This window comes from Aythya marila, assembly GCF_965140915.1.
Source record: "Aythya marila genome assembly, chromosome: 2".
Taxonomy (NCBI): Eukaryota; Metazoa; Chordata; class Aves; order Anseriformes; family Anatidae; genus Aythya; species Aythya marila.
Window position 1 is genome coordinate 142,537,945 of NC_139043.1, and position 27,759 is coordinate 142,565,703.

Consider the following 27,759-nt stretch of genomic DNA (forward strand, 5'->3'; position numbering starts at 1 on the left):
TCATGTACTGCCACACAGACACATCTGTGGCAATGGGATGACAACAGGGAGTGGAAAATAACCTTCTGAAATTTGACTTTATTTGCAGGTGTAGGAGTATGTTAGCTCAAAAGACCAAAGCTGAAAAGACAATCTAGTGAGCACTTAAAAAGATGGGCACAGCTCAACATACTTCAGGCTCCATGTGACCCTCCAAACAGTGCCTAAAGCAGAATTGCATGGGATGGTGGCCACTCAATAGGATTTCAAACCAACTTAATTAGCAACCTGTATGTGATTTCTAATTATACTTTCAGCCAATACTTTTAACTAGGTTAAAACTTGCCTCATAAGATGTCCTGCCAATTATGAAGTCCTCTATACATATCCTTCCCAGAAAGAAAGGGCTATTTAACCCTACAGATAACATTCCCTGCCTGGCTTCCTTCCTTCCACCCCAGCTAGAGTGATAGATAGCAGAGCTTTCCCAATTGGAGCAGTATGTCTTCAAGGTGGTCAGACACGCAGGGAGAGAATTAATTTCACAGCTGAATCCCCTTCCAGGAATGCTTTCCTCAGATTTACTAACTGCTTTCCCTTTCACCCACCAAGGAGGAACAATTTGGAAAGCAGTGCATGGATAGTAATCAGTGATGTAAATACTTCAGATTTGAAGACAGAACAAACCTGCTACTGATGATGATTGAGCAGTAACAGATTCACAGCAGTTTCTTCCCCTTGCTGGTGTACTATAACACTACAGCCAAACAAGCTGGAGACATTCCAGCCTCAGTGTTAAAGCAGCAAGGAACATCTTAAAGGAAAGGTATCAATCAAGTCTAAATCTCTCACAAGATTGGCTTCTGAGAAGTAGCTGTGTTACTATATTGCTAGGGAGGCAGCTTCTTAGCTAGTAAAAACTAACCAAATGCTTATGGCGAAATCTTTCAAAGTCACAGACATTTATTTGAAGAGTAACTATAATAAAATGCAATTTTTAAAAAAATGCTCCAATATCTGTGTGAAGAGCAGCAATCATAGGATAACAAAATAAATGCTGTGCAACAGATAGCCCTTCTGCACCTCATCATCTGTCAAAGCTAGGGAAATACACTTCTTGTAGGCATATGAAAGATACAGAGAGCAAGTTGTCTATCATCATTCCTTAGACCTTACTCAGTAGCTGATCAGTATATTACTGCAAAGCCTGCTTTCTAATAAACATTTCTCAGTACTACCTACAGGCCATGTTCAAAACTAGTAACAGATTCTGTACGTACAAAGCAGAGCTTGCATAGGTGTCATCAGGAGTATCTATTTGTGTAAAATCAATTTGTCATGAGTGCTGATCACAGCAGTGTAACAGAAAGCAACACTGGTGATAAGTGTCCTAGATCCATCTATATAAGATTTAAGACCCAGAAAAGTTATCTTTCACTGGTCTGAATGTCCCTGAGCAACCTGATCTAGTGGGTGGCATCCCTGCCTATGGCAGGGGTTTGGAACTAGATGGTCTTTAAGGTCCCTTCCAACCTGAGCCATTCTATGATTCTCTGATCTGTTTACAATGTGTTCCCATACTTCTTTCCTTACAGAGAGCTTTAACGAAAGAAATGAAAAACCAACTCCTCACTGTCCAGTGCAGATGAGCTGCACACACGTGCACACACACACAACCTAGCTCAGCACAGGCCAGCCTCAAAGTCTTGCAGCACAAACAAAAACAGCTGAGCTGTTTCCACAGGTAGCTCAAACTCCAGAGCAGCACAGTCACTTCTGTGTGGAGCCCAGATTAAGTTATTGGATCCAGGCTGGTTCTTCAATTTCCAAAGACAGCATGTGTCAAACAGAATTCATTACACTGGGCTCTGTACGAGCTCTGCAGGTAACTTAAGTGACTCCATAGGATACCCACTGCTTCTACACACTTGGATCCAAGTGTCTGGATCTATGAGGAGCAGAAAACACTGGCATATCCAAAGAGGCAATTCTAGAAGCAAGAAAACAGCAGAGCTAAAAGAATTAAAGCTGGATATGTTCTGGCATTCAGAAGGGACTGGCATGGAGATGAATCACTTTATAGACAGTCTCCTCTAATTTTCCACACAGACATTCCTAGCATAGAATGCTTCAACAAAACCACAGTACGGCCGCTAAAGTAAATCTTCCTTCCTAATGGCAAGAAATCTATTTACACAGTCAGGCTTTAAATCTCTCAAACAGCTAAATCATTACACTTCCACTTTTAATACTCAAATAAGCAACCTGTAAATACTAGGTCCCTATTACATAAATAAAAGGTGTTCAAAGAAGATACGGAGCTAATACATAACAGCTTATAACACAACTTTTATTAGAAAAGTTATACATAACAGCATCAACTATTTTCAAGAATATTAACCTTGAAAAGCAACAAAAACAGACTAAAAATGTGTAACAAGAAACTAATGACCTTTTCTATAATTAAACATTCAAGTTATCTACAATGTCTCTTTTTACAAAGGGGAAAATCATGGTTTTACAGGCACATCATGTTGAAAATAAAGCTGCAGTAACTTTATACAATTAACTTTTTCAAGGGTTATTAAAACATGGTCATCATGTCATCTCAGATTTTTTTTTTTAAACATTCACATAATTTTACACTTGAGTATACACTGAAATTTCAGTCCCAAAATTATATCACAAAAGTGCCAACATTAAAACCAGAACCTTCAGTGTGAATAATTTTGCCCTAAAAAAAAGTTAAGACAGGTTTCCATAATCAACATATTCACATAATTTCTGGTACTACCTGGTCTAACAGTAAAGCTTCATTCTTGATAGTTAAAATCAAATGGGACTTGTTTTTGCAAAAACTGATAAAATGTTTTCAACACAGGAGTGTGCATTATTGGAAAAATTGATACTAAAACCATAAATATATCCAATATATCCAAAGAGTCATTAATACGCTACACAATTAAGTGGAACTGTGCCCGTTCATACTGTATATTCAAGTTTGTTGCCCTTTCAGTACAGGTGGTATCTGAATTTAGCATCTTTACAAAGGCAATCTGTTCAACTTCTTTATTCTTATCTTCATATGCCTGCTTAATAAAAATCAGATAATTTACAATCTAGAAGTCTGTTTTAAAAAGTCTGGAGTTTATATACAGGTCTAACAAACCTAAAGCATTTTGATATCTTAAAAGGTTTAAATGAAATGAGTAGAGTTTTTATTCGATACTTATTAACAGTAATTAGCCATTATCAGTAGTGGACCGTAATGAGGTGATAAGTGAAAAGGAATGTTTCATCTAAAATGCTTAACACATGTTCTGTCCTTTCATGTATGTAATAGTATCACTCACAGGAAGTGCTTTCCACAGACACCCGTTTCCCCTTAGCATCAAGGGCTACAAAAATCTGACTGCAAAAATGCAGTGACAAAGCAAGCTGACATATCAGGCACTACCTTTCATATTGGCAGCTGTAAGAGACCCACGGTATGCACAAAGATCTAGGGAAGGGGAAAAAACACTACTATGAGAAGCAGACTGAACATTTTGGACGAGTTTGGCAAAGTTTTCAATCAGACAATAGGTTGGCCATTCAGGTTTACTTGTACAGGTTAAAAATATCACCATTGAATCAACTAGTCAAATTATAGTAAGACATTTTCATTGATACTCAACATTACATGCACCAATATTGCACACATCTGCTCTGCGCTGTTAGAACAATCTTCACCTGGGTCCTTGAGCTGTCTGGTTCCTGCAGCTGGAACTCAAGCCACCCACCCCAGCAGTTTCACTAAAATTTTAAGTGGTAGATTTAAAATACAAAAACCAAAGTAACCCAAAAAGAAAACCAAGGACTTTATACAGACAATAAAATCTAAGTTTTTCTGCAATGGTCTTGTGGGCCCTACAGATGGGGCAATACACATACACGCTAGTGAAACAAACACTAGGTCTGCTGTATCTAACCATTCAAATAATGTGAAATCTGGGACCAGGTGTTGCGATGATGTCACTGTAAGGCTCCTCCTGTGTCAGCTCTATAGCTTGCTGTTTTTTAAGTACCAGGAAACTGTAGAATTTTGCAGCTGCTTGTTTTCTATTCGTATTCCTGCACAGCTCAAGCAAACTGATAGATTCTGCTCCAGTCTTAGCAAGAGCTCTCTGAAAAACACAAACATCAATACCACAAGTTAAAAAGTTACATGCACACATGAACATCAACTGGCAAGTCTGTCACCCCCAAGACACTGTGAAAGACTGGGAAGGACTCAACACTGGATGGGGACATTATAACACGCCCATAAAAATTCTGCATGGGTCTTATCTAAATGGAACCAAGTAGGTTTCCCAGTAATGTATGAAAAAATTGATCCTGAGGTTTGTCCAAGTTAAGTTACATATTCCAGAAACTCCAAAAATAATCATTATTTATTTAAAAAAATCAAGAGCTCAGGTTCTTTAACGAGGCATAATTTTCCCAAGGTGAAAGCCTGTTTATTTCTAAAAATCTTGTTTGTCTGAAACTAAGTACCCAAAAGTTGCTTATGTTTTTTCAGTCTTGGCCAGAATATTAAAAAAAAAAAAAAAAAAAAATCAGGAAAATACATCTGTTTGCTGGCTAGAGCAACTACTGACGTCTTCAATTTAAAACAGAACCGTCTGCTCTGGAATATCTACGAGATGAAAAGATATTAGGCTGGCCAAACCAAATTACTTTATATTAAACAGATCTTAACTTTGAATCTCATTACAGATTTAATGTTTCTGTTATCCAAGTCTGATCCTTTTTGGGCACATGGAAGAAAGAATCAAAAAGACAGACATGGCCCAAAGAGAATTCTGAAGCTCTTTTCAGAAAATCCATGATGAAACAGAAAAAGAACACATCAGGCAACATTACCAACTAAACATCTGTACAATTTAAAAATAATTTCTAAGTGACAGTCACACTGGTTTTAGCTGGGCAGAATTAATTTTCTTCTTAGCAGCTCATCTGGTGTCATGTTTTGAATTTGTGATCCAAACCCTGTTGATAACACACCAATGTTTTAGCTGTTGCTGAGCAGTGCTTGCACAGCACCAAGGCCATCTCTGTTTCTTGTGCTGTCGCACCAGTGAGTAGGCTGAGCAATGAAAAAGAAGCTGGGAAGGGACCCAGACAAAACAGCTGACCCCACTTGCTCCAAGGGATATTCCATACCATATGATGTTGTGCTCAGCAATAAAAGCTGGGGGATAATAGGAATGGGAGGGTGCATAGGACATGTCTTCAGAGTTAGTGTTACTTTCCTGGAAAACGGCTAAACATCTGCTGGCTGATGGGAAGTAGTGAATGAATTCCTTATTCTGCAGTGCCAGTGTGCACAGTTATGCTCCATTTATTACACTGTTTTTACATCAACCCACGAGTTTTCTCACTTTTAAGTTTTCAATATTGTCCCCCATCCTACTGAGAGGAAGGAGGGAGTGACTGTGTGGTGCCTACTGGGGTTAACCCACATGAACACTTTAAAACAACCTTAACACTGGCAGAACTCTTGAAGACATGCAAAAGAACGGACTGACTTCATTCACATTAGCCTTCAATTTAACATATTAGTGTTCCACAATTTTAAAGCTTTTGCTTGATCTTAGAGACATGGGATTGACCCTTCTCAAGATTTGCCAAAACAATTAAGGGGGAGAATGGGGTAGAAACCACAAACCAGACTGAAGAGACTATAGACCTCTATATGTAAGTAGAGGCAAGTTTGCACTTAAGTTTAAGGATATACTACAGGTTTTCAAATTTCTTATCAGAAAAAAAGCCCTTTAGTTTCAGCAAGCAAGAATCCGTTCTACAGAAGATTATCTGTGGAGACTAACACTGGCAGTCTGAGGCCACATGCTGAAAAGTAATGCTGTACTTCAGCCAAGGACATATTCCCACAGTTGTTGCAGATTCAGCTTATCATAGCACAGAGAAGTTTTCAAACCAGCCTATCCAGGAGCAAACATCCTGTGAAATAGTTTTATCCCCAGACCTCAGTGATGTTTTGCCTAGTCTTATAGAATGCAAAGTCAGTGGCCCGATGGTTTCATTACAAGAACACAACCAAACTCCATTATTTTAGAGTTTGCATTTCTGGGAATCTTACTTGCCCACAAAGTGTGTCTGGAAAATACTTCCTAAGTGAAAAGTTTTGCTTCAAATATTCCTTGGAAAAGAGTGGCAATTATATTATGATTTATTCAATTAAACTATTTTTTCCTTCCCTAAGAAAACACTTATTTTAAGTCTAACATCTCCTGACAATAAAGCTCTTTTAACTCTGGTTGAAAGCATCAGTGGGCACACTCAAAAGCTACCTTAACAGAAAGTAAATTATGTGTACCTGAAGCCCATGAAGCATTTGTTGAGTCCTCTTATTCCATCTCCGTTCTTCTTGATCCTGATCACCCCCTGTGCCATCTTCTTCCTGCAAGCAGCCAAAACTCACATTTACAAAAACACCAGAAGATCTCATCCACTGAGTTACAAAAGAGATATCTAGATATTTCTAAATATCACTGCAGTTTTTTCATCATGACAGACATGATTTAGCCAGGTTTAGACAACCTGATTCACAGGATACAGCTAGGAGAGGTAGGAAATGGGGTGCAGAGGAAGACACACACAAGCTAATGGATCTTAGTAAAGGTTGCATGCCACTATGGTTATACCTCAGAATGTTATGCTGTCAAGTAGTAAAACAAAGTTGTTCAGTCACGATGGCTGAAAATATCAGTCTACTCTAGGACTGTTAGCATTGAGCATAATATCAATGCTTTTATTTTGTAAACAATAAACACAGCTCTCATTTCACCGTGTAAATCACTTCTTAAAAAGCTAATTTACTATTGTGTATTTTCGGTGTAAATAAAAATGTAAATAAAGTTTGTTTTGATATCCACAAAATACTAAATATTGTGGCTAAGTGGCTAAGAAACAACTTAATTAGATATTGGAAAAAAATAAATTGTAAAGGTGGAATGAACTAGTTAAGTAAGATGAAAACACAGGAGTTCAAAACTTCTTGTGTAAGGCATCAAAACTATAAAGGGTAGTTTAATCAAACTATACCTGAGAAATGAAGCACCCTCTAGTTTTAAGGTGAACGCATATGTGACTTGTGAAGTGGTGATGCAGCAACTTTAAAAATCTCTATTTCCAAAGTTTATCACTTCCCAAGTAAGGAGTAAAGATTTAGTTCTTATGAATCTACTAAATTCAAAGTCAAAACAGTGCCAGAGAACACACAAACCCTTTCTGCATAGCTTGCTTTTAAAGAGCTCAGATCTTACCTCCTCTTCTTCTTCCTCCTCCTTCTCCTTTTCCTTCTCCTTCTCTTTTTCTGGCAGAAGTTCCAGCTCTGGTATTAGCTGGCAGATGTTTTGGGGCTCCTCTGGAGGCATTTCTACAGGTGGTATTTCCAACTGTTGTGATGGTGGATGCTTTAAGAATACACAGTACAGGTGAGCACAGACCATCAGCTTATTGATGCTTTTACCATAGAATACTGATGCTACTTTTTTGTTTTGCTCCCCCCGTACCTGTAATCCTCTAGGTTCTACTCAAACCAAAATTATAGTATTACTACTTTACGAGGGAAAAGACTTTCCAGCAACACCTTTTAGTTAATCACCCAAGCTACCAATCTTATTTCTTGGATCGGCACGTGCAGCTTTAAAACCCCACATAACCAGATGCAGTGCTACGTGAACACACTTACTGGAACATGACATATTCAGAGTGTCAAAATACCTTCCTTTGCAATATAAGCAGGAAGGATATATATATTAGTAGGCACTTTGAGAAGTTTCTGAATATATTGAGTGATTCTGATGCTAGATTTTTCATTCTTAAAAGATATTTTTATCAACAGGAAAATCCAGAAAAATGGTTTTAAAAGGTTTATATAGTCCTTTCTAATGAAAAATATACAGTATTCTCCCTTCCCTCCACCCCCCCCCCCAACTATACACAGTTAAATGTTTGCCTGTAAAGTTATTTCTGCACCAGAAACTGGGGTATATGCATACCCCAAATTAGGTCAAAATAACTTTAATTTGAGCATCATACTGCAGGTATTTTTACAGCTCCATCTGGCTGGCACAATCCAAGATTTTCCAACACACATTGTTTACGTCAGCACAAAGTACAAGCAACTGGTGCAAATTTCATCCAGCGTCTCTCCCTTTTTGTAAGGCAATTCAGCATTTAGTAGTTTCATTCAACAGGAACCCATTACTCATGAAACACCACATTGGATAAAAAAATTGTACAAATATGAGAAAGACTGCACAATCCAGGACTGTTCTTTCTCACCAGATTAGTATTCAGAAAGAATACACCTTCATTTACCATTGTTCCTCTCCCCCTTGACAAATATGGTTTCATTTCACACTGTATCACATCTTTTACAGAAGGGGAAGATATGAAATAGTTTCCGCGTCCACCAATAACCCATCAAAAAAAGCCTTTCAGAGTTTTTGTTTGAACCCTTAAACCCTTCTTTTCTGAAGGGCAGTCCCAGTGGTCCACTTACACAGCTTGCACTATCCTTTCTGATAGTGAAAGCTGTTCATATACACTTGCCACAACAAGAGATCTTTATATAATTTTCTCCTTGATGACTTCTTTTGGATGGAACAATGACACATCCCTATCCTACTTGACTTCAGGGAAACGCTTAATCATTTAAGAAAAACACCATACAGACTACCCACATAAAAAGAATCTGCTATTCCAGCTTATCTCAGCACGACAAAGACTACCTCAAATATACATCACTTCCTGCTCAAAGACACCTCCCACTTCTAGAGTATATAAGAAAAATCTTACTCACAGGTATCACTGGTTCTGGTTCCACTTGCTGCAGTTTGCGTTTAACACCAGTCTGAGGTGGTGGTGGTGGCATGACAGATTCATCTAGGTTGGTTCTGCTGCCTTCCATCATTGATTCTTGCAAACGACTTGGTTCTTCCAGAATAGGTTCATCTATATTCCATAATAAAACCAGTTTTAGATATGTCAGCAAAGTTTGAAATTACATTTCAAAGTCCAATCTGTTATTTAGAATGAAGCACTCTAACAGTTTGCATAGTTTCTGCAGTGACTTACGGTGCAGATGTGCATACAAACCAATACAATACCTATTTAATCCACTGGATCAAAACAAATTTCTGGTCTTCTGTTTCTAGACAAAAAGCTATTTTAAGTCAGGGACCGTATAGAAAGCTAAGCAAACAAAGTCCTTTGCTTCATTATCTTTGGTGACTTAATATAAAGCACAGAGGAAAACAAAAGCTCTGAGGGAAAGCAGAGCATCCTGGACAAGAAACAAACCAATGACTTCTCGCTGCTGTTGTTGCTGCTGCTGTTGCTGCTCCTCTCTGGGAACCTCTGGGTTTTCAAAGTCTTTAAGGAACTCATCAAGGTTGTCAGCTTCGCCACCTTTCCTCCTCTTTCTTAAGTCTTCTGGTACCAGGGGTGTCAGACAGCGAGTAAAGAGCTATAATGGAAAAGGTTATATTATTCACTATTGTAGCTCAGTGTCCTCGTAATACAGATCAAATAATCATAGGTCATCTTCCCTTCCCATTTTTAAGCTCCTCTCCAAGAGCAACATTAAAAAAAAAGATCAAATGTTCATTCATTTCCATAACTGATAAATATTTAATTAAAATGATTAAAAACAACACTAAACACCAGTACTTATGAATACTCCTATCACTATATTGCTATTCAAATAGTGATGTTTACTATCTGAGGCACAAATCTGAACGAAGCCCATTTAGAAATAAACCTGTACAAAGACATTACCTTCAGTAGCCTGTTATTCCACAAAGGCTGTGCAGGCAGAGAGAAAAGCTTTTCAACTCCTCCAGTTTCTTTCCACATCATCAGTTTCTTTGTAGGAGGTGCCAAGTCCAAAGTAGTAACAATATCGGAGTAGTCACTTAATTGCGCTCGAATGGTCTTGCTGTCCAGTTCTTTCACACTGTCCACAATCAGCTTTCTCTTCCTCTTTGCTTTGGTTTCCTTGACTGTTGAGATTTTTAGAAATTAATGAAGGTTAGCTCAACCAGATATCACACTGTAGTAGGAATCTTATGGGGTCTCTATAGGTCTTCCTTGCCCATGCACAAATCAGCCTCCAGAATAAGGCCATGTTAACAATGGAAGGAATGAAAGCCTTCAAGCACTATCAAAGGCCAAACACTATGAATGCTGTCCCACAGCCTACAAATTCTTCTGTGTACACTCACAGTCCAACTGAATCTCCCTAAGCATCATCAATATCCTCAGCTGTGTATGCCTCCCTCCCTCATGGCTTGCTCATTAGGCTGATGTTCTTCATGAGCAAACCTGAGATGTAAGGTCCCTCTGGCCAAAAAGTCAAAGTACCACATCAATTTTTTTTCCCTTAAGCCCTATCTTAACCTCAGTAATGTTAACATGGGTTGTTATCTTACCTGTGCCTCTCATCCTGCTCTAGAATGACTTTACTGTAAACTGTTAACAGCCTGGCCCTCTGCAGCAGACCCTGAAGCTCTGGCAAACGCTGTCTTTGCTGGTCCCACCTGATCAGCTAGGACCTCTGTTGCTAGCTTGCCACCAGAGGGCAGTGTTAGGGCTTTCTAACTGGCCAAGCAGTAAATCAGAGCCTGGAGTTGAGTCTGAAAATACAGGACAAACTACATTTTTTTCTAGATCTTTTTCTTTTTAAATAAAGCAGGGAACTGTTTCTATTGAGCCAAATACAGTACAAGTTAGAATACAGTGCCTTGCATTAGTGAAATTCCTCATCTTTATTTACAACTTCAATACAAAGACTTACCTGCTGGATTCAGCACTTCACAGAAGTCATGAATTACTAAGAAGTAACACTCATTCTACAGGCAACATTCACAGTATGAACAGGCACACTTGGCCACCAAAAATACTACACTGAGATCGCTGCTGCACTACAGGCACTGCATTAGAATTGAAGACATGAGGAGGTCTACTCCAATTCATTGTATTTTAACACACACTTTGCTTAAAAGCTACAGAACCATGCTGCTATTCATTTTAGCTGCAAAACCTACAAACCAGTACTGCCCAAGACTATAGAAGCTAGTTACCCTTTTGGAAAGCACTGGAAGGCCACATTAGAATAAAAGGAATTCAGCAGCCAAGTCCTTGGTTTTTCTCTCAGCTGAAGCAGTCAGTAGAAGCACTAGACATTCATCTCCATCCATCAATCTAAGGTAGCCTCTTTTGACCCAAGTAAAATATTCCCAGTTTACTCACCAGTAATGTCAATAGGCTCCAGAGCAAAAGCTTCCTCTTCATTGGGAACGAGCGTTGTCTGATCAGTCATAGTTGGTAATGGCTCTACTGGGTCTACTGAATCTGGGCTATCTGGTCCACCCACTGCCAATAAGAACAAGTATCATGCACTGTACATCGGAACGAACAAACTCTGCTACCATTCCCATCCCCTCCTCCACACCTTAAAGTAGACAACCACATTTCATACTTTTCAGTTCAATGTGCTCCAAAGTAATTAGATTCTTAAACAAATTAATTAATAACAAGTAATTCTAGACCTAGTCCTAGATCACACTCACTTGAGACATTGTCATCATCATCCATATCATCATGGGGAGGTTGCTCTGGCATCATTACTCCACTTTCTGAGAGTGCAGGTGGATCATCAAAAATGCCACCATCATTATTACTGAGAAGTTTATCATCTGAAAAGATAATATGAAAACATTAATTTTGCATCTACAAATTCATGAAATCTGTACAAGCAAGTTTATGAAGTACAGAAATTTATGACAAGATAGATAAAGACTGTGCAAAAGTTAGTGAAGCCTATACTTTCAATGCTGACATGAAAGCCATCAGGCAAATTTTTCCAAGATGCATTTCAGCTCAAGTTTTGAGCATACACATAACCTTTATTACAATAACATTTGCCACATGTTTGCATCTTGCTAGGTTTCTTAGTACTTCAAAAAGAAACATTCAATAAAAGTCGCAATGTATTAATGAAACCCCACGAGGGGTCAAACAAGCAGCAGAATTGCACATTGATTTTTCTCTAAAGAACGTTATGTACACAAAGGAAAAGCTCCGGATGATTTAGTTTTACTTCATTTAAAAATAAGCAGCACTTAATATGGTACACATCAATGCTGCTGTAGCACTCAAAAAAACAGAATTCCACTCCTGAATGCACAACCTAGAGAGGTGTCTCAGCTACAAAGGAAACAGCCCCTTCCCATCTCCTCCCCAAGAACTAATTATTAAGGCATAACGTAGGAGAGGAAAAAAGTTAATTTCTCAAACATACCCAATATTCCACCATCATTTCCTTCTCCAAAATTATCATCTTTGTATTGGTCTTCATATTCCAGGTGATTAGCTTTCTCATTAAGGTGACTGGTGCTCTGTTCAGGTTCCAGCAGGAGATTGGAAGCACTGGTGCTCACTAGCATGTCATCCTCAAATGCACTACCTTCTCTCATCATCTCACGATCATCCATCCCAAAGTCACCTGGAAGAATATGATTTCATCTCTATAAATGCAAATGAACCAGTATGTGAGAGACCTAGCTCATCAATCAAGAAAGACCCGATTGCAAGACCAAACTTCTTTATTGTTTTAATCTTGCAATTTTTCATGAATTACAAATACCTCTATTGAAACAAATCTTTTCATAGTTATTGATTGCAGAGTTAATGACAAAACAGAAGAAATAATGCCCAGCAATACTACAGCAAATATACTGTCCAATTACAAAAAATAACTCTCTCTGCTCCTTAAATCATTTTTATTATAACCTACTTGAAACTGATTTTAGCAAGATCCTGTAACCACAGACTACTCTAAAAAAGTTACATTTTATGCCTCAAGGTTGGGCTGCATGTGCAGAGACTGGACCAATAACAAAATCAACAACCTAATCAATACCTAGATTACATTTCCAGTAAGATTTCTAAATTATAGATATTATACTTTGGAAATTATTTATCTTTGGATATTCAAACAACTGCTTTCAGGCTTTGATTCAGATCTTAGAACACTGTCCTTGAACAGATACTGGAAGCAGCAGTAAACCAATCATCACTAACTGCTCCAACTTTAGAAATCTCGTAACAGTACTGAAAATATGCCTAAAACTGAAGTGGCAGCTGATTATTCATACCATATTTTAAGAAGTAATATTGATACCGTATTTCACTAATTCACCTGACTGAATGTTCTTCGGCTTTATATGGGCAGCTAGAAGCTTGCTGAATACTAGAAGACAGACTTCCTGGAAAAACTCAACAATATAAGAATTAAATATATGGAAACACACCACATTTGACTGAATTTGTTTTTAGTACTTAATAATGGGAATTCCATTCCAGAAGCACAAGATTACAGCTTCACAGTTATCAAAATTAACTTAGTAACAACATAACACAAGATTTTACCAAAGTCATTATCCTGGAGGATACTGATGTTGCCTACTTCTTCTCTCATGGTAATTTCTTCCACTCTACTCTGGTTCAAACTGAACTGCTGGGCCACATCAATATCACTTAAACAAACAGAAGGCAATTATTAAAATCTCCATAAGAAGAAGTAACAGATAAAGCCTTAGATAAATGTGACATTAATTCCTAAATAGTACACTATATATATAGTAAGTTAATGAAAAAGTTGACGGTGAACACTGAATAGTAAGCAGTACTTGTAACAGTAAGACTATTAAAGGTTAAAATCTAAAATTCAAATTGCGTTAGCTTCTAGAAAACATATCAATAACCTCTCTTACTCCTTGTTATGCTGGGTCACTAACTTAAAGGCCAATTTGGTAAGAACAGCCTCTCCCCTCTTTCCACTCCAAAAGCTATTAATACAATTTATCTAAAAGCATAACTAGTACCAAGTTAATTTCTTAGCAGTGTGTTAAAGTACATTTCTTAGAAAAGCATTTTTTTTTTTGCAGTTAAAAATTAGTACATAATCCAAACAAGTATAAACTAAACGGAGCACTGATTAAAGCAAACTGGATCCCACAGATTTCCTTATGAATAATCCCCAAAATGGTAACATCAACTTCTTACAAGTTAAGAACCATTAAAGCTGCATATCATCAGCATGTTTACAGGCAACTCAGCGTTAGGAAGTTTTAAGAAAATGCCACTACATGAGCTTGACTAGGACATTTCCGTAAAACTAATCTTGTCTAATTTGAGGAAGTAAATGTAATGTCAGTTAAAGAAGAAAAACACAAAATAAAGAAACCAGAGTTTTTCCAAAAGTTATGATAATAACAGTTTTAACTTTGGTTAACATCACAGGCTACTATGAACTTAAAATCCCTACAAAGATGACTGCATACTTGCTTGGTGTATTTAAAAGCCTCAGAAGTTATCTGCTGCCCTTTTCTCTTTATGTAACGTGGCAATGACGCTGCTGTTTAAAACCAGATCCTTGTCACATAAAACCAAACAGCATTTGCATAAAAAAAGAAAAAAAATCATCAACTTACTCCAGGTCAGGAAGTGGTTGATCAAAATCATGAAATTCCTCAGGTAAGGTAATAGCATTGTAAGCAGCCTCTCTGTTTTCCTCAGGCAAATCGACAACCCCTGCAGAGAAGAACACTCAGACATGAGTTCCCATTCCTAAAGGATAGCATTTTTCCCTGTGCTTCCACTGAAGCTGTACCTTCAGCATTACTCTATCTGCATAAACTTGTTGTCTTTAAATTGTTGTGTTGACCTGATGCTAGATATCTATGAAGAAACCTTAGATAATGTCAGTATCGGGAATTCAGCCTAAAATCAAAATACCTACCTCTTAAGCCACTGTACAGCATCGTATAACCCTGCAAGAACCACAAGCCTTCACTCACTAAATAATGTTTGTGTGGCACAATGCTGAGCCATGTGTCTACTACAGGCATTTTATGTCATCACATCACTGTACAGGCATCCAGCAGTGCAGGTACCTGCTAGGAAATAATTTTATCAAGATGCTCCAGATGAGCTAGTTAGTCCTATATTTTGGTTTGGGTACAGCACCAGCAACACAATCACTACACAGCTTCTGCTCATTTAGCCAGCTCAACCAAGCCCTCAAGTCCCAGCACAGTACTGACTGTACTTGGGCCACACATCCAAATCTTCCACTTCAGCATTTAAAATACCTCGATTATCTAAACCACATACATATACATATATATTTAAATCCTCCTGAAACACTTAATCTGTTATTCAATGGGCATCCTCAGAGTATGACTATCAGATTAGCTATCACACAAAAACAGTGCCAGGTACCTGTTTTATTCAAAAGCTTAAAGGTCAGGACACTCGAAAGTACACAGGAAATGCAAGTTCAGTTCCTGCTGTAACTTGCAGGAGATCTGAGCTTTATGTTCTGCCTCCTGACCCACACAACACAGGCCGTTCTGAGGTACTGATACTTCAGAAGCACTGCCTGCTGTGCTTTCCTCTGCAATGGATAATCAAAGAACCACTGCCCAGAGAGACCACGAACAAGCACAAGCCTGCATTTTACTCATGTTGGTCCTTGGCTAGGAATGAAGAAGCTTAGTCCTCCTTTCAAAGCTATCCAGTCTTTTTACCTGCTAGCTGCTTAAAACAAAATATGTAAACGATCCTCAGAGCAGACATAAACAAGACAGTGCCCAAGCCACAAATGTAGTATCTGTTCTCAGTTTACAAGTGCCTCAACTTGCTTCAGGCCAGCATGCTGCTTTTTCTAAGTCTCATTTTAAGGTCCTTCACCTTCTGCAAGCACTCTGGTGGGAGCAGGAAAACTGGGAAAAAAATTACCTTGTGAAAGTATATGAATTTTTGACATCACCAAAAATTGGCAGCTTTCAGAAATCTACTGCTGAAAACTAAACAGTTTAAAAAGCTGAAAACTAGGAAGTTTAAAACCTTGATCACAATGTGAAGATCAAGAAACAAAAATAAGAACGTTATACCCAGATTGGGAAACGAAGATAAAAACATTATATGCATTAATTATTCTCAAATTTATTGGTGCATTGGCTTTAAAAAGCCGCCTTTTATAAGAGGCTTCCTGAAGTTCAGCTCTACAATCTATTACACTCACACAAAACTAAAGAGGTGATTAAGCAGCTGTGAGTATCCTGCAGTGTCAAAGCAACAGCTACGATCCATCTGCAGAAAATGTTTCCCAGGATAAGGATCTATCAACTAAAAACTATCAACTGTGTGTATAACCCAAGAAATTCCTTGTTGGACAGACTGTCATTTTCAGTATTAATACAGCTCCCCTCCATCTTTATTGTAAGAACTTAACAGAGTAAGCAACAATAGGGGGAAAAGCTATGTATTGCACCTACAAAAGTGAAAGTACCTTTGTTCCGCTGCAGTTCACACTTCTTCCAAAAACTAAAATGCTGAAGAGTCAGAAAAACATACAGCCTATTTCCATTTTCTTTTGTACCTCACAGCAAGACAATCTTTCTCCCTACGGAAAAAAAAGCTCCCTTCTATTCAATACATGCAAATACAACTGGCATTTTTCAGACTTGTGACAGAAGGTAAAAGCCATACAGTATATTCCCATTTAGCACCATATACCAACAACAGAAAGTCATATTTGAGATCATTTTACTGAATCAGCCCTAACGTGAAAAGCTTTGGTTCAGAATTTAATCAAGAGATTTTTCAGCACACAACTCAGTCACATAGCCAGCCTGAAGTTCACACTAACGAAAATAGCTTCTACTGTAATTACCCTAAATAGAAGAACTGCATAAATTTATAAAGACAAGGCAGTAGAATTCTGTATCTGCTTAATACATGTTGTTATAGAACTTAAGACAGGTACCTGGACGAAAAGCCATCTTAATCTTAATGAAGGCCTCATTACAGTCTGCAAGAAGATATTTTGCTTTCCTGTGGTAGATCCTAACAACGCCTAGTAAGAGATGTCCTGAGGTTCGAAGTGCCATCTTCACCTAAAAGCACAGTGTACAACCAGTGAGTTAGATGAAGCCTTACTTTTTTCCTCCCATCAAGTTTCAGTCAGCTTCATATGAGTTTTGCAGTAACATCAAATATCCAAAACACGTATAAAAAACAGTAGAAAACTCTAAACAAAGAAAGAATGCAAACTCTGCAGTTTTAGATGATACTTTATGGATAACTTGCGGAGGAGATGGAAAAACATTAGTAAATTAATAGGAATTTCACTCAAGGAATTTTATAAACACTGCTATGTCTACTAGGAAAAAAAAAAAGATGACAAGACAAAATTCATTTTACCACATCCTTTCCTGACACCTTTGTTATTTTAATTGAATTAAAAAATAATAAAAAAGGACAGCCAGAAATTATGATTTGGTTAAGCAAAAAGTCTAGTTAAAACCAGTATCTTGCTACCTCTCTATCATCCATCCCTCTGTTAAGGAAAGCATAAAAGAACAGCAGAAGATACAGGGTATTCATAAACTGGCACTGTCACATTAAAATAAGCTTCAATTCCCCTCCTCTTTAGCCTCACTGCTTTGCTATGTAATTGAGTACTTCACTAACTGTGGGAACAGAAAACCAATAAAAACAATTTCCAGGGAAGGACTCAAATATTTTATTCCAAAAGAGCATGAGACTTATGTTGAAGAATATATGGAATAATTAGCTCCTACAAAGATTAAACCATACAGGGTCTAACCTTAAGCTTTGAGAATTCAAAATGACGCATGATGTGTCGTATTTCAGGTAACTGACGAACATCTTACAGAGAATTAAATACATGAAAGAGTGCCTAGCAGTTCCTCCTTTCTCTACAAGTACCCTGCAGCTCATTAGTGAGTCCATGAACATTATCTTCTCTCTAAATCCTTCCAGAGCTGACACTGAAGGAAATCACCCAGTTCTGGAACAGTAAGCATATCTATGATTGTATTATACATACTTTGCTTACAAACAGCAGTTCTTCCAAAATCCATAGCAACACTATTGAAACGCTGTATTGGTTTCAACCAAATAAAAGATAAAAATAAGTCATTTCTTTTTAACGTAGTGGCTTTTCTTATACGATATTCAAACATCTGCTAAATGACAAAGTTTACAATGAAATCAGTCCACTAGCTCTTGAATAAGAAGCTTCAGTTTTATAAGTGGTGGTCATAATGTGTGTTTTTTTTCCTCCACTAAGTTCCTCAAATTTTCCCCTTGTTTCACAATAACCATGTACAAGTTTTATATTCTTTCAGTTTTGTCCCTGTTTGCTTTCTATAAAACCAAGCAAGAAACTAAAAGCTTCAAAAGCAAGGCTTTTACACTACAACATGGTATTTCTATTGCATGGAAAACTATATTCACACCATCAGTAACATTACAAGCTACTGTGATTCTTTGGTTCTTTTTGCTGTGGCTAAGAAGAAACCCGCTTTTACCTAAGTCACAAACATAAACAATTTTAAGTATTATTTCTACAGCTTCCAGTAACAACATCACCTCTGAAAGCCCATCATCGTAACGACTTTAGAAGTTACTTTGTAGGAAAGCCCAGGCTTTTTCTCTTCCAAACATTTGCTTCTAAATGATGCGTGATACATCAAGATACAAGTCCTCTATTTAAATAAAGCAAACCATTTTTTTTTTATTATAAATTGCGTGATACTGTTATTAGAAAATTGACAGCAAAATACTTTCTTGAATCAAACAGCCTGAACAGACCTTTTCACCCTTTAAAACATCAGCACCAAGCGACCCAAGTAGTAACTACTGAGGCATACACAATTTCTTTTCAGTATAAGATAACATTACATCAGCGTAAAACAGATACCTTTGGTGAAATGATACTCTCCACGCTGCTCTCCAGGTTACATTCAAAAACGTGGGCTTTGGTTAGCTTTTTATCCCAATGGGCGGCCAGCCATATTTTGGCCAGTGGCCCACGCTTGCTGAGGACGAAGTGGGCATAGAACATGGTCCCAGATGTCTATAACAAAGTGCAAACCTGTAAACAGAAAGGCAAACATACATATATATTTAGAGAATTATTGATGGGTAACATCCTTGTAAACACACTCCTTATATCTGCTTCTCAATCGTTTAGATCAAACTATTGGTATAAGATATTTAAAGAAGCCAACACTTAGAGGTGGTGGGCACGTTATATATACATTTATTACGAAATATGAAGCAGGAAGATCAGTGACCAACCAATGCTCCTTTTACAGATTAAAACCATTTACATAACTTTCAATTGTTTACCATCCCACGAGGCAAAAACCCTTTAAGTATATTAAGCAAAGTTGATGATACTAAGCTGTCATAATGTAAACATACACACCTCTCTTTTCCCTCCCACAGCGGTCTTCTACCACTTCCATTTCTGTCTGCTCTAGCTTTTCCAGTAGCTACTACTATGCTATACCATTAAATATTCAGCACGGTTTCAGTAAACCATTAAGCATTTTAAAATACATAGCTGTAAACTTTTTGGACGGCTCCATGTTTTATTAAAGAGAAAGTACAACTCTCCTCACTTCCAAGCAGACTGCTCTGTTTCAGAATCCTCTTTGTAACACTCCATATATTTTATCCAAGCGTTGATTAAACTTACGAGAAAACTGACTGCATTGTCCCAAACTTCCTGAAGATTTCACTTCCTTCTTCCTCCTCCACTACCAAGCCAAACTTCCTTTGGCTAGTAGCTACCTGACTACCCTCTTACTGCTGGTAATGATGCCAACACAGAAAGCCCCAGGGAAGCAGGACACCACACTGTCTTACAATCTAAAAAAGCCAATGCCATGCACGAGGTAAGCACGCGATTCAGTTCAACTACAAGTTGGAGATGTGTAATTTAAAGAGGTAGAAGATTGCCCACGTGCAGCTTTTTCTCCAGTAACATCCATAACCAGGGAAAAAGAAATGAGACAGAACAGGAGAGATGCAACAAGTGCATTGCAGTTTTTGCCTCCTCCTCTGTGCCCACAGAAACACTGCCAGAAGCACACCGCTGCAATGAGCAGGGCAATTTAATCTAGGCAGAACCAAGGCGGGGAGCATTAATTCCTAACCATAAAAAACATGTTTCCCAAGTGCATGCCAACACAATTTGCAAGCAAATAGGGATCACAGGGAAACACAAAGCCTTGGTAAACATGATAGCCAGAGAAAGATTCTCATGAAGCCAGTTTCTAAACCATTACAATTAACTTGCAATGGTAAATAGGTTTCAAGGCCACGAGTGGCAGATATTTATAGGGTAAGCTTCACAAAAAGTACATCGTTGGCTCAATGGAAGTGAAGCCAATGTCTACATACATGGATAACAAATGAAAAATCCCCAGAAGTAAATGCCAACAATTTGTTGTTGTTAAGTAATAAATGGATATTGATGGATAACAAAGCAAAGGGAAAAATAACCTTTGTAGTGTTACCATGCTCCATACTTGCACCCACTCACATGTACTGTTCAACACACAAGATCAAAGCTTTGAAATTTCTGCTGCATTAAATACAGAATCTGTTCTGTTGTCCAAACAGTTCTTAAACCCGTTGGTCTAACAACAGGCTGGCCACTGATTCTGGCCATAACCCAGAATGGACACACTACACAAGATTTAAAGAAAACAAAGGCCATGTAAACAAAGGCCATGTTCAGTTTGAACTAATACAGTAGGTATCAAGCATTAACACTACTGTTAGGACTTCAGTAGACAGGTGTAAGTCATAACAGAACTGCAAATTAAAAATTAAAATAACATTTTTATGGTGCTGAAAACGTGTAGAGCTAAGAGCAGCACTGCACAATGCTGGAAATGAGCAAGCTTTCCTAGGAAGCAAAAGAAAAAAAAAAAAGTGAAAATCTCCTTGATGAATAAAAGTATTTTTCCCCAGAGGTTTTTAAAAAGCTTCACGCTGTCCCAAAGGCTACCAGACAATTCAGTCCTTCCCACATTTTCAAAGGCCTCACAGTATTTGTGTATACACAGACACCTAACTTTGCAGCACAGCATTTTGGTATGCGGAATTGCTAACACAACCTTCCACTGCCCTGGTGGCAGCAGGCCTGTAGGTGACCCAGAAACATGAAGAGTATGAGCAAGGGAAGACAAGCACATGATGAACAAAACCACTTGCATTACTTTGTTAAAACCTTCCAAGAGTTTCAAAAGAATGTGCTTTGATTCGTGGAGTTTGGCACGATCATTCACTAATGTTTACAATCATTAAAATACATAGCATGGGCTTCACATGATTTCAAACATATTGTTAACTGTAAGCCTGAAAATATAGTGAAGATTTCCTGTTAAATGTGGAACATACTATCCAGGCAACTCAGAAGGAATAACTTTCCACTGCTTTCCAGGATTTAAAGGGATAATGCAAACATAAAACAAATGGCTGAGATATCTAAGAGGAAGCAAGTTTCCTCCCAAAATTGAGATGTCAGGATCACAAGGCCGATTATATCAGCGTTAAGGGTTTTTTTGTTTGTTTTGACTTAAAAAAAAAAAAAAAAAAAAAAAGCAGACATCACTAATAACTTGTCTTCCAAAGAAGTGCCAATCCAAGCCAAAATATTCCCTGTGAAGGGAGCTCACACATGGAAATGGGTTTCAAAACATCTGTTCCATCAGCAATTAAATCAAAGAATAGAGGCTGAAAACTGTTACACCACAGAAACTGTGAATGGTCATCTGCAAGCCTAGTGAGAAGAGCACACTGCATGTGGATGGTACTTAGAAACTTTTGTAGCAAAGGAGAACCAAACATAACTGACTTCTGACAGAGGTTGTCTGTTTCTCTTCAGCCATTAATGAAATCTAGTCTGATAGTCAACACTGTGGCAAGAGATCATTTAAAGCGCTTTAATCTGAACTATTGTTAGCAGGTAATGCTTCTGTTCATCCAAGCACCAGCTTCCTATGTCACAACAGGAGTCTCTGCCACTTCCAAATTCCATCAAGAGATGTGCTGTACAGTAATACCTGGACTTTACTTGGGCCAGTGCACAAAGCAGACCCCGTTGGTTGCTCTTATTTTCTTGACATTTTCCTTCTTTCTTTTCAGATAATCCCTCTCCTTCTTCCAGGGTTTTTGCCTGATCATTTATTCATAGGGAGTACGCTGTTGCAGGGGCATAAAAGGAGAAATACATTTTCTGGCATAATTCAAGACTGGGATGAATGTTAAAGGAACTAAAGAGTGTTTTGGAGTGGCAGAGTGCTCATGCAGGCACAAGGAACATATGTCCTTGGCTGCAAAAGCAACTCCATAAGAACCCTCAAAAGCAAATGGGTAGCTGATGGTTCTTAGCAATTCGATTTTGCTGTATAAGCCTGTTAATTTTTGAGATTGACTGGTTGTGAACCAGGCCCTTCAAACCTGTTCGAAGAGCTTCGAAAACATGAGGCAAAAAACTGTACGTGCTCGCACAAGACCAACTGATACCAAATCCCGACCCTGCCCAATTGTGCTTTTAAGAGCTTTATTTTAATTAACTTTGAATTTGCTTCAATGTGCTGTTATTGTCCTCGTGTTCCTCTGCCTATATATGTGCCCAGGAATGGCATGGTTTTATTTTTTATCATTTTTATTTTTGCAGAAGTATTAAAAATTACCAATTTTATAACACAAAGTAACCAAACATGTAGAGTGACACTAATACAATACTGATAGTATTTCATTTTCCTTCCTGAGGATCTGGTTACTAAGCCTCCCAAAGAAACAACAAGAAAACTGGGCAGATGCTACCCATGAAACTTTCTCTTAACCATCAATTCAAAAATATGAAGTTTTAAAATCCTTCTGCATGTTAGAAGTGTATACACTCTGAAAAGCAACCTCTCATGGCCTTAGTACTGCCTGTCAACACATTCAGAAAGCTTTATGAAACAACAGCTGACAACAACATTGCAGACAACAGATACAATATTCAGCTGTGGCAAGTTTTAATCTGACCACAGTTCATTTAAAGCAACCACCTTTTAAAAGAAATTTCAGGAGATGAGAATTCCTCCACTCTAGCCCATGAAATCCACATCTACTACCCTACTAGGCCATGTTATTGTTATATATGGAGTGGTAATTGGTGTCAAGAAGATGGTTGATATTAATAAAGAAAGGGGAGATGTGGCAGTGTGGCCATGGGGGTCGGCAAGCCCCGTGGTTGATGATAACATCAGACTCTTAACGATGAGGCCATCAGGAATGTAAAAGAGCTTAGAGGGAACAAAGAAGGGTGATTCAGGAGACTCCATGCGCAACTGCTTACCAGCAAGGGGCAGTTGTGTGCACGGGTCAGCTTCTCTCAGCTTGAGCTTGTTCCGAGCTCCGGTGCACCCATTTCCAGTGACTTTCAGTACGAGCCTCTCTGAGCAGTTTGCTGAGTTTGGCCGAACCCATCTTCATGAGGCAATCAATGTGCCTGTTCCCATCCTGGTCTCCATTCTGCTAGTCTGCTCCTTTTCATTCCTTCTTTCTACTTCTTTATTGATGACATAACTTCATCGTGTTGCCTTTTTTTTTTTAATCTTGAGGGCAGGCTCCCCTCTTATACCCTTCACCCCACAGCAGTTCTTTTCAAAACAACTTGTCATTGGTCAAACAACTTTGCAAATAACAGCAACAGCAAACACCCAAAAACTTCCGTGCCTTAATGGCTGGAAAACAAGCAACCCGAGACTGCATGGAGTCTCCTGAATCACCCTTCTTTGTTCCCTCTAAGCTCTTTTACATTCCTGATGGCCTCATCGTTAAGAGTCTGATGTTATCATCAACCACGGGGCTTGCCGACCCCCATGGCCACACTGCCACATCTCCCCCTTCTTTATTAATATCAACCATCTTCTCAACACGAATTACCACTCCATATATAACACTTCGAAACAAAGACTGTCCTGGTAACCTTACAGCTTATTCTCCTTATTAACAATCAGTTAGTTTATGATCCTGAAATATGGGACCAAATTGAGGTCAAGGTGTGGGACTCTGCAACTAAAAACGACATGATTGCAGTGGGATTGCTTGGCACCTGGCAAGCAATCTTTGAGGCCTTAAAGAACCATATGGGACCACAGTCAGAAACATTTGGTTTGCCAGACAGTGAGGGAGCTGCAGGCTCCTTTACTGATCTGACTGCTACGCCATTGGCCCCTCTGCTGCTACAGCCATCGAAGGCTTTTGCTGTTACGCCCCCTGGTGACCTGGACGTGCCTTTTGACCCAGGCCTCATTGGCCTTGAAAAGGAGATGGATATGCTTTTCTTCCATTTAGTAAGAACAGATACGTAAGGCCTAAAGGCTGAGTTGCTTGACAACTTAAAGCAAGACATATTGTTCAAAAGGAATGGAAAATGGAGACTGTTAAGTCATGGAACTTAAAGGATTATTTGATACCTTTTCTGATTGTACATATGTATAGGTGTACTCGGGTTTAGTATGTAAAAGCAATGTTCTGTATATTTAGAAATTTGATGTTCGTGTGCACATGTTGGTAGAGCATAGACTCCCTGTACACTCAGCGCTGTTTACTTGCCTTTTATAAATATTACTAAATTCAGATTGAGTTGAGACTTCATTTATAATATTATGCATACACACACCAGTTCACAGGTCAAGTCTTAATCTGCTGTCACCTATTCCTGTTATAAAGTTATTTCAGAACCACGCTCATCCCCTGATAAGCAGATACTTCCCATATTAAAGTTTAAAATCAGCCAGTCATTTTAATTCTTTTGTCCTTATGCTATCCTTCCACTTCAGTTTCTCCTTTTCTCTGTTGTTCCCACACACAGTTCCAGTTTTGCTAAGCTAAACAAGTCTTTGAGAAGAGTAAGCTGACCTTGTGCACCTGCAGCAGTCAGAGCTGGACCTTGGAAGTCCCACGGGACAGCACACTCCCCATGAAGCCTCACAACACTGTGACATCCATTCCTCCTCACCTTCACTAGCAAGGTGCGACTTGACTCACCCTGTGACACTTGTGTCTCCCTCACACATCACACCAGTGACCCAAAAGCCTTCTGGATGTCAAGTTATTCACCTGTTTTTATCTACCTGTTCCCAAATCAATAAAAATGTCATGAACTGTAGCACTCACTAATTCCCAGGTCCCTGACCCTGCACATGGGGTTCTTTGTTTTCACCTCATAGCCTGTCACCATGCAATTCTGTCTAAAACTTCCTCAGTGCAGGAACACCTACCAGTGCTGTCTTACTACACTAGCAACTTTCATTAGCACACATAACACCTGATGCCACTAAAAAAAATAAATCGATCACAGGATCAGCCTTTACAAACTCCACTAGCAACTCCTTACAGCTCCATGCCTGTTTTCAGCATCACATTATTTCCTCTCCTTTCTTCAACCGCCTTTATAATATCCTTCTTAAGCTGAATTTTTCTATAATTTAATAGATTTCTTTGTGTCACCTTCAGCTTTAATGAACTTCAGTGACAAGTCACCTCAATTTCTTATGTCTACAAAATCAATTATTGAAAAGATAAAATTGAACTAGTCCGACTTGACTGATAAATGCATACACAGCGCTTTTTATTTGCCTGCATGTCTTTATTTCTCCCATTACCTCTTATTCTAACATCCTATGGCCGAGGTTGCACTGCCAGGTCTGTACCTGCTCAAAACACACCTCTCATTTACAGGAACTGCATTCCGTGTTCTCCAGTTACAATACACTACACTTCTACATCATCACACTGCTGGAACCAGCATCCCACTAATTCAAAGGGCAGATCTTTCAGAATACCCCTATAGTTTGAGATTATTAAACCTCATGAAAAAGGTTTCTCTCACGCTGCCACCCTCCCCCCCCAACTCTACTTCAAAACCTAAACCTCAGCAAGTATCCTGCCGTTGCAGCCAGATTCAGCACATCCATTCGTCCAGTAGAAAAAATAATCTCACTATTCTTAGGTCTTATCTCAGCCATCCCGAACTGTTTTGTGAAATTGCAGTTCCAAGTCAAAACAGAGATGCATTTGCCACAAACCATGTACTAACACACTCCTTAAGAGTACAAAAGTTAAGAGGCTAGAAATACATCTATCAGACTTCTTTTTTTTTTTTTCTCCCCAGCAGTTATTCCTCTGTGCTGTTCACCCAAAAAGCTGAATGTGAAAATACTCTGCAACATTTTGCCTCAAAGTGGAAAAGTTAACTGAACAACTATTCTCATTTCTGTCGGAAACCCCTAGAAGTACACTACCAGCAGCCCCGATAGTAAGAAAACAATAGTTTGGGTGGTGATTTAAATTTACTGTAGGTCTCACTAACTTTCTGCTCTTCCCTTTTATTCCCCCCCCCCCCGCCCCAACGCCTTCTCTGCAGTTTTTGATATTTTAGATCGCTGCGGCCACTGTTGCCAAGTTTCACAGAACGTCAAATATTTACAAATGAACCTTTTAAAAATAAGACTCAAGCCCAAAACTACGAAAGCTTTGATGTTTCCACACTTTTGACATAACTCGTTTTACGGAGGAATAGGTCAATGAAACAGTATGCTTAATGCAAACATTCACACAATAGGGGCCTAAATGGTAACTTGTATAAATTTACAGTTTTTTTTTTTTTTTTTTTTTTTTTTGCCGCGGATCTAAACTTAAGCGAAAGCCATTTTCATTTCAGCAGTGCCGTGCCAATGAACCACAGTGACCCCAACTTCCTTTGTTACCGATACAAACACAACACCTTGCTGTACACTTCGCAAAAGCCTTTCATTCAGAATCAGGCAGAAACCATGGGAAGACCGGGAAGGTTTACGCAAGATCGGCCAGCGATACTGAAGAAAGTAAACATTTTTTAAAGGGACCTTTTGCCGGCCAACACCCCCAGCTGCCAGCTCACACGTTATTAGGCAGAACCACGAGCACACTCCACGCTCTGCCGTTGCCCAACCGAAAGCTTACATTACACCCGCAAATAAAGGGCCGGGAGACAAAACTCTGCTCCTCCCCACGTCCCCCTGAGCACGAAACAACCCCGCGGACGCCCCCTTTACAAGCCGGGGCCGCTCCGTTACCGGGACCAAACCACGGTTTCTCTCGGCGTGCCCCGGCCTGGCAGCGGGCAGCCCCCCGGTGCTGGGCGCCGGGCAGGCCGCAGAGGCGGAGCTGAAGGGCCCGACCCCTTCAGCGAAGCTGCCCAACGGCCGAGCAGCCGCCGCGGCTCCTTCAGCGGCTGCTCCTTACCCGGGTCGGGGGCAGGCTGGCGAGGCCGGGCTGCGAACCCGCTCCGCTCCCTCCTCCTCCTCCTCCTCCTCCTCCTCTCGTCCCGTCCCCCGCGAGGCGCTCCCTCAGCCGACCAAGATGGCGGCCGCGGCCCTTCCTGCCGCCCAAAGCGCCCGTTCAAATCGGCAGGATGTTTACGGTTAAACTGCCCCCCGCCGCCGCCCGCCCGCCGCGCATGCGCAGCGCGCCCGCCTGCTCCCTCCGGGGAAAGGGGCGAAGTGAGGAGAGGAGCAGCGCATGCGCGGTTCGCAGGGATCCGCCTCCAGGGAGGGGCGGGAGGCGGAAGTGTGTGTGGGGGGGTGGTTGCCATGGCAACGGTTCGGCTGCAGAGCCTGGTGTGGACGGCCTCGCCCCGCGCTGCTGGGGTGTCGGGGGCTCGGCCTCACTGCCCTGTTGCAACCCCGCAGCCTTTACGGCCACTAAGCCGTAGAGTCATACACTCATAGAATCAATAAGCTTCGAAAAGCCTTCCAAGATCATCTGGTCCAACCA

General features: G+C 39.5%; 1 protein-coding gene across 1 annotated transcript; it reads right to left on the minus strand.

Moving 5' to 3' along the window:
* Positions 1-2,308: 2,308 nt before the first annotated feature.
* On the minus strand, positions 2,309-27,374 carry RAD21 (RAD21 cohesin complex component). The gene is made up of 14 exons (XM_082754424.1): positions 27,229-27,374; positions 18,848-19,021; positions 16,886-17,015; positions 14,547-14,646; positions 13,483-13,589; positions 12,353-12,556; positions 11,622-11,747; positions 11,302-11,424; positions 9,829-10,052; positions 9,352-9,517; positions 8,852-9,003; positions 7,308-7,457; positions 6,359-6,442; positions 2,309-4,145 (listed from the first exon to the last, which is right to left on the minus strand). Exons 2-14 carry the CDS (start codon positions 18,989-18,991, stop codon positions 3,954-3,956), a joined length of 1,902 nt encoding a protein of 633 aa, XP_082610550.1. The 5' UTR covers positions 18,992-19,021; positions 27,229-27,374; the 3' UTR covers positions 2,309-3,953.
* Between the last annotated feature and the right edge of the window lie 385 nt (positions 27,375-27,759).